General features: G+C 38.0%; 1 protein-coding gene across 2 annotated transcripts in view; it reads right to left on the bottom strand.

Moving 5' to 3' along the window:
- Positions 1-6,054: 6,054 nt before the first annotated feature.
- Positions 6,055-13,236, bottom strand: part of LOC122478926 (cytochrome c oxidase subunit 7B2, mitochondrial) — a 164,948-nt gene continuing 157,766 nt past the window's right edge. Inside the window, exons 3-4 of one of the 2 annotated variants that reach the window (XM_043572737.1) lie at positions 12,936-13,041; positions 6,055-6,465 (exon numbers count right to left, since the gene is read on the bottom strand). In XM_043572737.1, coding sequence (XP_043428672.1) covers positions 6,167-6,406 — 240 coding nt within the window. In that variant the 5' untranslated portion in view covers positions 6,407-6,465; positions 12,936-13,041 and the 3' untranslated portion in view covers positions 6,055-6,166. The remainder of the gene's footprint in view (positions 6,466-12,935; positions 13,042-13,236) is intronic. The other variant, XM_043572738.1, reaches the window with a different exon arrangement.

Here is a 13,236-nt window from a genome sequence, read left to right as displayed (position 1 = left end):
TCAATATCTAAATTGTATTATAAGAAACCAGTGGCCACAAATTTTAATACCACAATATTTTTAAGTATATATATGTATATATACACTCCTTAAAATACTTGTATTCTTAAAAAATATACATGGATATGTATGTGTATATATTCTCTCTATAGGTTTGTGTATGTCTATGCCTGTATCTATATCTATATATAGATTATTATCTATATATTATATATTATTTATATATATCTCTATATTTATTTATTTATATTTATTTATATTTATTTATATATAAATCTATATAAATCTATATCTATAAAAATATATAATCTATAATAATCTATATATATAAATCTATATATCTACATATATTTAGTTATATTTATATATAAAAATATATATAAAATCTATATATTATAATATATTATATATATATAGATGTAGAAATATATATATAGATGTATAAATATATATATATTTACTTATATATATAAATATATATATATAGATGTATATATATATAGATGTATAATATACATCTATACATATCTATATATATATGTAGATGTAGATATATATAATATACATCTATATATATATATAGATGTATAAATATATATATATATAGATGTATAAACATGCAGTCTCTTTACACATAAATACATCACACACACACACACACACACACACACAGGCTTATATATACATATATAAACCTGAAGAGGTAGGCTTTAACCCTCATTTCAAATAATAAAATATTCAGGGTGAAGCTAAAGAAAGTAACTGCCATTTAAAATTTTTTTTTCAACGTTTATTTTTTTGTTTTTGGGACAGAGAGAGACAGAGCATGAACGGGGAAGGGGCAGAGAGAGAGGGAGACACAGAATCGGAAACAGGCTCCAGGCTCTGAGCCATCAGCCCAGAGCCCGACGCGGGGCTCGAACTCCCGGACCGCGAGATCGTGACCTGGCTGAAGTCGGACGCTTAACCGACTGCGCCACCCAGGCGCCCCAGTAACTGCCATTTTAAAAAATACTCATTACGTGCCACATGCATTCCTTAACTCTACTTCCTTATTGATCTACTCTCTTCATAATGTTTTTCACTCCCAAGGTTTTCACAACAATCTGTTATTTGCTCCCTGTCTTCTCTAGTTTCAGCTTGAATCTTTCCAAAATTTCCAACCTGTATACCTGAAAAAAAAGACGAACAGTGTTAACTTGAAAGTAAAAGAACAGGTCTGAAGTTTGGCTTCTGACACCACTGTTTACAAGTCGTGTGTTTGGGAAAGTTTCATTCATTCTGAACTTAGGGTATACAGGTGTGTAAATCGATGGCCCTATGTGGAGTTTCCTATTACCAGTGGACCTAGGAAGAAAGAATTTCAAATCTGGTTCTGCAAAATAAGCTGGCCATAACTGAAAGTGGAGGGCTTTGGCAATACAGTTTAATCCCAAGCTGGTACTGAAGAAGACTGGAAATCTTCCTGGTAGGCAGTACTTTAAGTAGCATACATAGTTGATCATTTTGCCTGGAAGGAGAAATTACCAGAGGTACAATTCTGTACTAAGTCACGGAGATCAGTTAATGGCTTGACAGGCTGATCAGGAATTAAAAGGAACACTTAGAAAACTGGTGACAGCAAGTTTAGGAGTGGATTATGTGAACAGACTTCTCTAAACGGGCATAGAGTGAAATGATATTCAGTTCCCATATAAATAGTCATCGAAAGGATAGTCAGCAGAGTATTATCTTAATAATCAGACGGACAAGATGACCCATTTTATGGCTATTACTTTCTCAGCCACCATATGCCTTCTCAATGGTTCTGACACAAAGTGACCATGACAGCATAGATGACTATGTGTGGCCTCCCAATGTGGACTTACACTTATCAAGACTAGTATGGCTACAGGAACCAGTGAGTACACCCAATCTACCAACAGACAGGCCACCCCTGCACCTAGATTTAGCACCATTCCTTGGGTGCTGAAGTGGGGGGGGGGGGTAGGGAATCAGTTAGCCATCAGTGCAAGGTTGACTTCATTGGGCCACTTCAATCATGGAAAAGGCAGTGATTTATTACCATTTTAGCGGACACTTAAACTGACAACGTAGATTTACCTTCTTTCCCTGCAACTTTTCTGTGAATGCCATCATCATCCATGAACTTGCTAAATGCCTTATTTAGTACCTTGGTTCAAAGCACTGATTCTGACCAAGAAACTTACTTTATAGAAAATTGAATACATAAGTGAATTCATGCTTATGGAATTCACTGATCTTACTATGTTTCCCATCACTGATAGATAGAATGCTGCAGCCACCTTTTGAAGTACTCGTTATAGCAACAGCTGGATAATACTGCCTTGCCAGGCTGACGTAATGTCTCCCATGCTCTAAATAACCAATATATGGTGCTATTTTCCCAGAGCTGGGAATTTCAGGACTGAGAATCAAGAGGTGGAGATGAGAGGGTCCTCCACAATTACCTCTAGTGATCTACTAGAAAAATATTCATTTCCATAACTTTGGGTTTTGCTGGTCTAGAAGTCTTAGGCTTCTACTATGGATCACAGTAATGGTTCCATTAAACTGGAAGTTGACAGTGTCACCCTGCCATAGGTAGAGGGACTTCATATCCTCATTTAGAGACAGGACTAGTGTATTGGTTTTATAAGGGAAAGTTGCATCATGTTAGGTAAAAGCATTATTTTTGTTGTCTTTACTTGAAATATAGATATGGTTGGGAAAGATGTGCACTTACGTCAAATGGACAAGGGGTAGACTACTGTGGCCTTTTTAAGTGTCAACTTGGTTAGGCTTCAACTACTTTCTCCAGAATTCCTTCCCTCTGTGGTTTCAGGTTAGGGTTAACCACAAGGGAGAAATATATAAGGATGGCAGACATAAAATAGCAAGCATTTTGTCCTTGGAAGGCAGGCATAAAACACGGAGCACTGTGCAAGTTGTGTATGCCATTGCTGATCTTCTGGCTTGCTTTACTGATAAGGAACAGCCCCAGGGCCTATAGCTATTTAAACTTCTACCAGTTTTTCAGCTTTTTTGAGAACGGGGGCAGGTGAATGTGCACTGACACCATGAAGGGCACTGACTTCTCCCAGAAGTCATCCGCATCATCTTAGTTACAGGCAGTGACAAATGTGCCCAGGTTCTAGTTCACAGTCATGATTCCAATGCATCACTTTTCAATTTCAGTTGGCTTTTGCTCTCCCCTACTTCACATCAAGCTTCCCACCTTTACTGAGAACTTATTATCAAATGGCGAGGCAACAGCCTCCACTAGCTCTCACCATTGCATCAGTTCTAATTCCCATAATTAATCTGATATTCTATATGACTTACACTGGTTCGGTCTCTCTGATTAAACCCTGACTGATAGAATTAGTATGGAGAATTTATTTAAAAACTTCTACAAAGTGATCAAGACAAACAACTAAATAGAAAAATGGAGAAAGAGGGGCACCTGGATGGCTCAGTCAGTTAAGCACCTGACTTCAGCTCAGGTCATGATTTCATAGCTTGTGAGTTCGAGCCCCACGTCAGGCTCTGTGCTGACAGCTCAGAGCCTAGAGCCTGGAGCCTGCTTCAGATTCTGTGTCCCTCTCTTGCTCTGCCCCTCCCCTGCTTATGGTCTGTTTATTTCTCTCTCAAGAATAAACATTAACAATTTTTTTTAATTATATAAAAAAATGGAAAAAGAAACAGAAAAGTCACACATACAACATACACAACACACACACACGCACACACAATGTTGGACCTCATCAGTAATTAGATTAGGGAAATGCAAATTAAAATATGAGCTACTATTTCACACTCAGCAAAGCAGTGAAAATTATAATGCATGATAAGTCTTAAGAGTGAGTTTGGATTAACAAAAGGAAGCTGTATACATTACCGGTGAGATTGTAAACTATCCACTTTGGGAAATAATCCAGCAATACTGATAAAGCTAAAAAGCATTCCCTAAGAACTACCAATTCTACACCTAGGAAGGACCCTAGAGGAATTCTCATATAGTAAAACTGGGAAGGAACACATAATGTCCTTTGTCTACAGAATAGTATTAATAACGTATACTTGAACTTCAGAAACAATATATTTATCTTGAGGTTAGTCATCCGGGAGAAAATGGTCTTCATTGTCAACTATAGTATGCAGCCCCCAAAGACCCCTGCCTTGAGGTAATCATGCCCTTGCATAATCCCCTCCCATTTTTTATAGCCTTGATTTAGTGTCTCACTTCTAGTGAACAAAAAGTATGATAGAGATTATGGAATGTCACTTGCAAGATCAGGTTACAAAAGAACAGGGCTTCTGTCTCTCTTACTCTGTTACACTGTAAGCTGCCCTACGGAAAGACCCACACAAAAGGAAACGATGTCTCCAGCCAATAATCAGCAGTGCGGAAATAGGTTCTACTTACATAAATGGGTTAGAAAAAAGCTTAGGGTGGAAAGTTGCCAGCCCGGGGCGAAAGCCCCAGAGGTTAGCTAGCGAGATATCATAATGGGATCACGAGTAACTTGTTATATAACCTGCAGGAAATTATACTATTGTAGTTTGATCAAAAACACCACTTGCTTCCAGACCCTCTGCTTCTTACACAAGTTAATGATTACTGTCTGATTGTTTTCTCCATGTTCATATGTGTAAGATCTTATTTCCTTCACATTCACCACGTGGGTAATATCTTGTGAGCTCAATAAATACAGAGATGAAACCCCTGTTTGGGGCTCATCTCCTCCTGGACATTAGCCTCTCTCGTATTCAATTCTGCGTCTGCTCTCTTGCTGGACAAGAGAGAACTCCAGACTCAGAGCCTGAGACATTTAGCCAGGTCCTAAGGCCAGTAAGCAGCCATATGTGTTTGGATATAGATCCTCCCCTAGTTATGCCTCGAAATGATTATAGCCCTGACACTCTGATTACAGAAGTGAGAGAACCTGAGCCAGACACATCCAGCTAAGTCATACTGAGATTCTTGACACACAGAAACTATGAGATAATAAATGTTCGTTGTTTTAAGTCACTGAGTTTTAGGATAATTTATAAAATAGCAATAGATAACCAATACACTCTCCAATAATCATTGCAAACCCAGAGTGGTAAACAAATTCATTGTTTTCAGGCTAATATTCATAAATTCAACCAATAATTACCAAAAGTCTAATCTATCAGGCCCTATTATAGGGATAAAGTCATGAAAAACCCAGTTTCCAAACTATGCTTTTATGGAGTTTTGCACAAAGACAGTAAACAAAATATATCTTATGTCAGAGATGGTAATTGCTATGGAGAAAAATAAAGCAAGGAAACAGGACAAAGACCGATCTAAGTTGCAATTTTAAAAAGGTTGCAACTTTAAAAAGGGTAGTCAGAGGTCTCCTGTGAAAAGACGACATACGAATGAAACCCTGGAAAGTATGATGAAATGAGTCATACAAGATCCGCAGGAAGTGCATTCCAAGCAGAGAAAAGAGCAAATGGAAAAGTCCTGATGCAGGGGTAAAACTGACCAGTGCAGCATCCAAGGGGTCTGTGTATCCTTCAGAAGACTTTTGCTTTAACTCCGGAATGAAATAGGGAGTCACTGGGTTTTGAAAAGAGGAATGATATCACTAATGTTTTAAAATGATCAGTGTGTCTGCTGTGTTAAAAACATTGCGTGTGGTGGGGTAGATGGTGCAGGTTTGGCAGGGGCCATCATGTGTAGAAGCTATGAGACTGGCTAGGAAGTTTTTCTAATAACCCCAGTGAGAGTATGGTGGTTCGGATCATGGTGGGAAAGATGAAGGATGTGAAAAATGGTCAGATTATGAATATGTTTTCAAGGAAGATTCAACAGAATTTGCCAAATAATTAAACTAATTTGTAAGATACATATGTGCGTATATCCACTGAAGGATACCTAGTGTAAATCATTAAGCCAGAAGAATATATGCTTTATTAATTCCACTTTCAAGTATTATTCATAACTTCCTATAATCTATACCGACTGCTGCTACCTTGCTTCTAGGCACTATAATGATGATTTTCAATGACTTTTTGAAGGTTTCAAATGTATTTTATTTCTTTAATTATGCTATATTTTAATGAGAAGCAGAGTGCTTAAACAACAAGTCGACTTGGGAACAATTTTGTATTACAGTAACTTGGATGGTTATTTATCATTCCACTCTTCTGGGGTGACTCTGCCAACAGGAGACAGGTTCCATTCTATTCCAATCTGTGTGGCTGTAAACACCCATGCGACAACACAGAAAGCACTTCCACTGGCCAGCACAATATTACCATATTTGTCATGAAAATCTGGTGAGTGTTTTTCATGGCTTTGTCTAATTTGTTGAATGCTTCGAATCTTGAACCTTCTTAGTGCATTTCTGGTCAAGAGAAACATCATGAAGGTGTGATAGGACTGCAGCTGATTGCAGCTGCTGGTCTACTTCCTTGCAAAGAGACCTGGGAAAACAAAAGATGAGCAATGACATCTGATCTACATTCAGTTCCTCCCTCGGAATATTTTACTCCCACTACTCCTTACGGAGTGACCAGTCATGTAGCTTTGATAACATGATGTCTGGATTTGAGTCTCAGCTCTACTACAGATTAGCTGTATGAACCTGGGCAGTTACTCAACCTCTCATTGCTTTAATCTCTTCAATGGCAAATGGAGACAATAATGTCTAGCTCCAAAAAGGGTGCTGTGAGTGGAACAGCACTCTGGCTGGTCTTAAAGGTTAACCTGCTTCAAGTTAACACACTCCTTACCTGTTGACCTCAGGGTCCTTGATCTATAACATAACTAATTCACTTTCTTTGAGATTTGCAGACCACTGGCCTTAAGGAGTGAAGGAACAGAATTTTCCTAGGCCATAGAAAACAACAAGTCTGTCTGAAGCCGCTTCGGCCTTCTGATTAGCCCAGCAGTTCTTTAGCAGAATGTTTTTCTTTTTTAAATCACACATACGACTTTACCACCTCGCTTTGTGCATCTGTAGACCTTGACCTCCTTTGCAGAAAGAATAGAGTACTCTGGCACATCACGAAATAAGAATTGGACCCCCTTGCACAACACTCTCTCACCAAGATAACTTTTATAGCTGGCATCATCGAGTCTGCATGTAATCAAGAAATGTTGCAGGCCACTGCACTCCCTTTGCTGATTAACTACCCTAAATGTCTTTAAACGCCCTCAGGCCAGGCAGAAACCTTTGAGTTGGCTTTTGGACAAGAGTCTACCTTCTCCTTAGGTTGCTGGCTTCCTGAATAAAGTTCAAATTCCTTTCCAAACAAAACTTGTCTCTTGAGTGGTGATCTTCCAGGTAATGGGCAGCTGAACTTGGGTTCGGTAACATGAATATTACATGTGATAGTCCCTAACAACAACAAAAGTAAGCACACAGTGTTATCTTCTCTATTCTTCACAAACAGCTAAGGACTTGCTCCCTAGAAAGACTCCAAACTAATCAGCATGACTGACAAAATGACAATTCACAACATGTCCCACTAGTCCAGTGATACCAAAACTCAGGTTTCAGTCAGAATTACAAGGCATTCACAGAGTATGTCATACCTCTTCCTCATGCTGCTCCTTTTCCTCCCCTTTTAACCCCCTTCCTCATCTCCCCCTTCTCTACCTGTAACTCCTGCCCTGCACAAGTCAAAAAATCATGAAATCAGATGAACATGTCATAATAGCCCTAATAATTTTACTTTTTAAACAGATAGCTATATTGAACAAGAGATCTGGAAGCAGAAACGTGGAGTTCTGTCGATTTCTCTTCTTTGTGCAAGCTGTCAAACAGTGCTCCGTCTCTAGCAATGACGTATGTTAACTGCGGTCCAAATGCAGGCAACATGGACACAAAAATGCCTGAGGTCAGTACTTGTAAACTTGTAACTGTTCACTGAGATTTGCCAACTCAAATGACTTGATTCCCAACTTAGAGAACAAGACCCTAAGGTTCTCTTTTATTTCCTACCAGATGGTAAAGTGGTACTCTTCATGACTGTGATGAAGGGGACAAAAAGAGAACCAAATGCCTTTCTTCTGAGGTCCCAAATACTCAGTTGTGTTTTTTTTTTTTTTTCTTTTCCTGTTAGTCACGAATCTCTCCACCAAAAGGCACTAAAGTTTTAATTTGAATTGAATTCAGAAAGTAGGCTGAAGGTGAAAAGGGTCAGGGTATGACAGGTGCAGCCTTAATTCAATACAAAAATACTTGTGCCACATAGGATGGCACAAAACCAGAGAATAATTGCGATAACGGATTTCTTGTAGGTCATTCATGTATTCCTGCTAGTTTATGACAAACTGATTTCATTATTCCTATCTTCAAGATATTAAGTTGAAACTCAGATACTTTGTCTCTAGTGACACTGATCACATCCCTTTGTAGTTTAATTCATCCTTTGGTTATTCCCATATCTGTGAAGCTTTTCTTTTCCATCTAGCCTGAATTTTCTTGTACTAGTAAGTATCCACTGTTAAGATTTCCTTTTAGGAACTCCTGTAGTTTGTAGTTGGCATTTCATACTGTAATAAACAAACTGCAGTCTTTCATTCCTTTTTTGTTTTTCCTTGTCAGCATCAGCGGCATCTGTCTCGGTTGCTTTCATATCTACATTTATCTATTTTTTGCTTAAAAAATGCATGTTAAGAGCTGCAAACCCACGGATTAGAAAAATTTTCCATATTGTTCAACTCTACATAACTTATTTTTATGATAAATTTCATGTTATCAAGAGTCCTAAGCCTATTACCAAAGAATTGAAGCTATAGGGTCTAATATCCATATGAAATCATAAAAAAAAAAAAGAAATTCAATAATGTAACGCAGGTAAAGAAAATACTTCTCAAAGTAGATGCTTTCTGATGAAAACAGACTACAAAGAGATGGAAGAAGACAGATTTCTCTAGGTAATAAGAACAAAGCAGAGGTTCTCTCATGCCTGTGGCAATAAAAGAAAAATACATTCTGAATAAATATAAATAGTTAAAGAGAATGAAGTATTCTATGAGGATAAAAAGGAAAAAGTGATCGTGTCATCTATTTTATACAGCAATGCTGAAACTCACTTTAGGAAAAATAACTAATACTAGACTTCAATCTAAGTGCAATAAGGCAGTATATATATTTGAAGCTTCAGTGGTAACAAAAATAATTTCAAATCACTAAAGGCCATAAAAAGAAGCAAAGCAGTAATATAGTAAGGAAACCAATATTTAATGGATATATGCCTGTTTGCCAGACATTGTCCCAGAATTTTGCACATTTGTAAAAACAGTGCTGCAATGGTGATATTTATCTCCATTTTATACATGAGAACAAACGAATTCAAGACATGAATTCAAGTCCTCTGATTCTAAATCTGGTACGTTTTTCAACTGTCATGTTTTCTGAAAGTATATCCAATTCTGAATATTGGAAACAAACAAACAAAAAACCCCAATGTGGTTACTAGAGATGACCCTTTAACTGAAAACGGTTTGCTTCCCTTTACTGTATTTACTGAGTGACTATCGGTGTGTCAGGATTTGGGCTGGGTGCCAGGGTACCATGCCTACTCTCAAGAAGCTTATAGGAGAGTGAGGGAATGAACAGTCACTGTCACACGGGAGAGACACGCTAGAGATGAACACAGAATGTCCTTGGTCCACAGGAGGAGTTACATTTCAACCTGGAGTTCTAGAAACGGTTTTAGAGGAAATGACACCTAGGCTAGATCTTGAAGAATGATGAATACATAAAAAACAGGGGCGCCTGGGTGACTCAGTCAGGTAAGTGTCCAATTCTCAGTTTCAGGCTCAGGTCATGACCTCACCAGGTTTGTGAGATCAGGCCCCGCATCCGGCTGTGCACGACAGCATGGAGCCTGCTGGGGATCCTCTCTGTCCCTATCTTTCTGCCCCTCCCCTGCTCTGGCACACTCTCTTGCTCTCTCGCTCTCAAAGTAAATAAATAAATTTAAGAAAAAAGATATAAAAAACAAAGCTGGAGTGTGGGGTGTAGATACATTAGCAAAAGTAAAAGCAGAGAGGGGCGAAATAGTATGCAGACAGGGCAATCTGGTGAGCTCAGTAACACCAGGTAGTAAGTGAAAGTAAATGCCTGCAGATGAGCCTGGAGGGCTGAGGAAAGAACAGCAGTACAATGAGGACTTTATATGCCCGGCTATGACATCTGGACTCAATTCTATAGATCAGTGTTTCTCACGGTTGAGAAAACAGTGTGCAAACTCACACTGTGAGTTAACTGTGAGTTAACAATGACAATTCTTAGTTCTGTGTTCTGTATTTTTACTTTCATAATTTAAAGAAATGTAAGACAATAGTATGAGACCTAGATGATGTGGCTTATCAATTTTTGGTTCCTGTGTTTATCTTTGCTCTGCAAATTTGCTTGCACCGTTTACATTTGTTTATCCTGGGCTAATGTGAAAAGAATGGAGGCAGATTTTATATTTAAGTATGTGTTCACACCAGGGAAAAAATGAAGAATTAGACAAAGCAAGCTACGCCACAGCTCACTATATGGCAGTCATCTGAAAATAAAAGAACTATGGCCACAGCAAGCACCGCTACAGATTCTGGACAATATTAATTAATGGTCATACTGAAATAATACTGTAATTTTGAATTTTCTTTATTGCATGGTTTGGTTCATTCTTAATTTGAAAATATTTTGGTTTCATAGCTGTATTAAAGAGGACAAATTTGGTTTTATGTTTATACATGTATAAGTGATTTTAAAATAAAATAATTGAAGAGGGTACAAGTAATATGAAAGAATTTGTTTCCCCTTTAAAAAGATTCCATATGTAATCCAAGTTTGAGAAACATTCTCACAGGTGAGGAGAAACCACCTACAAGAGGGGGAAAATCTGGGGGAAGGGAAGCACTTTACAAAGATAACTGTGAGGTGGAGAATGGGTATGAAGATGGGAAAAGCGGCAGAAAAGGTAACAGGTTATTTCAAAGTTAAGTGTTTATTTCAATGGCTCATGAAAACGATGATGAGGATCTGAATTAAGTACTGATAACAGAGATGGAAAGAAACTAGAATTGAGAAATACTGGGAAAACAATCAGTCTGATGTGGAAAATAAGTTATTCTAAGTAAACTGACTAAGTTCCTTCACTTAGCCTCTGGTTTAAGATTATGGCCCCAAATTCTATTTCTGTTAAAAATCAACAGACATTGACACTGTAGCTTGTAGCTGACCCCAGAGAATTAGAGTGTGTGTGATCTAGGTACAGAATGCAGCAAGGTCAAATCAGACATACTTGAGGTACTCTAGGAACAGGGAGGTCGAGATACCTGAGTAGAAGGAGGGAGGCTCCTAAAAGGATTTACTGTACAGTTTTGAGGAAAAAATATCAACTTCATCCAGTCTAAGTGGAAGCATAACACAGACCAATAAATGTCCTGCTTAGTTTTGATATTAAGGTTTTCTATCTAACTTTAGGAAGAAAATGAGAAACTGTGTCCTATTTCTCAAATGTGCCTAAATATTACTAGTAAGTATCTCACAGAGAGATGGCACTCAAGATGGGATTGAGTGAATACCAAGGTTTCCCAACCTGGGCACTACTGACATTTTGGGCCAAGTAATTCTTTCTTGTTGGGGAAGATACTCTTGCACTGCAGCATGTTTAGTAGCATCCTTGCCTCTGTATACAACATACCGGTAAGTAGTATCTTCCTCCCCTCATTCGTGACACCACAAATATATCTCCTGACATTGACGAATGTCACTTAGAGAGTAAAATCATCACCAGTTAAGAACCACTGTTGTGTTCAGAACAAAGTGTCTCCTATCACTTCTCCCATAATCTTCTAAATGTTCTAATCTTCTAATGTTCTATTCAATACAGAAGCTTAAATTCTAAGAAAAAACATACTCCCATTCCCTGCCATGGCCTGCATAAAGGTTGCCTACCAACATTTTTTCTCAAACTAATCTCAATTTTTAAAATGTTGTGCAGTATACAACTTAGAGGAATCACTTAGTCTACGTGGGCATCTGCTTGCTCGTCTATAAAATAAAAGAAAAAAGTGGGACTAATTTGGCTTTTCCCAACCTGCCTAATACTAAGAGTCATCTGGAATCTTTGTTACAAAATGTACATTCCTAGACTAACAGAGCATACAGGGGAATAGCCGGAGAATCTATATTTTTTTAAGCAAGTTCTCAGAAGTCTTGTCATCAGACAAGTTTATGGAACACTGAATTAGATGATCTCTAAGGTCCTATCCAGCCCTAACACACTAGACCTTTCCAAAGAGAAAAACATTTTAGGAAGACCATTTATTCTTTTAGGCCACTGGAGGAGTAGAGTAGTAATTGAATCACCACTATGGTAATTTAAAAAGCAGCACCTGAGTGACCTCACTGATAGGGAGCCCTTGGGAATAAGTTAGTCAACAGAGACATTTGGCAGCATTTAAAAACATGAAAAGTACTAGTAATGCTGTATAGTGAATGGTATTTTCAAAGCTGATGCTCCTAGACGACATTACTCAATTGTAACTCCTTCATTTCCACCTGCTTTTATTTTTACTCTTTTTTACAGCGTCAGAATATTGACACACGATAAGAAACGATAAAAAAGGCAATCCTCTTGAAATGAAAATGCACATAACCTGTGGTGCCTTCTGTTCATAGATGTATTTCTCAGAAGACTATGCTGCTCAGGGAAGGATTAAGGGTACACAGTGCAAAGCGTCTCCCATCACGACTCCTTAAGAAGTATGGAAGCCCTGCAAGCAGTGATGCTGCTGGTAGAAATGCCGAACAACGATTCTATTTCATATGTAATGGCATCATCTCCTGAGTCACTAAATTGATGGCCGGTACAACCATTTGCTTAAGGCTGTGTTTTATGTCACTTCATTAAGCCTAAAAAGTTACATAAATGGATGTTACCTGAACAAATAAAAAGGCGGATCACAGTACTGAGCGGTTATGTCAGGAGGGAAAAGTAACAGAGTGGACAACTTGTGAGTTCATGTCCTCAAATGGCAAATGTTGCCTGAAAAAGGAAGGGATATAAAGTATGTAGTCTCCTTCAAATTCTATTCACAGTCAAAATCTAAATAAACAGACCAATTCTATCCTATTTAGAATGCTAGAAGTATTCAATAAAGTCCATCCTGAGAATAGTCATAGTGCTCATTCAGACAGTTTCTTTTATGGACCTGATCACATTAATGTGATTCACCCGTTA

Source organism: Prionailurus bengalensis, chromosome B1, assembly GCF_016509475.1.
Source record: "Prionailurus bengalensis isolate Pbe53 chromosome B1, Fcat_Pben_1.1_paternal_pri, whole genome shotgun sequence".
In the NCBI taxonomy this organism is placed as follows: Eukaryota; Metazoa; Chordata; class Mammalia; order Carnivora; family Felidae; genus Prionailurus; species Prionailurus bengalensis.
Note: the sequence above shows the minus strand (reverse complement) of the source record. Positions and strands in the feature narration are given on the sequence as shown.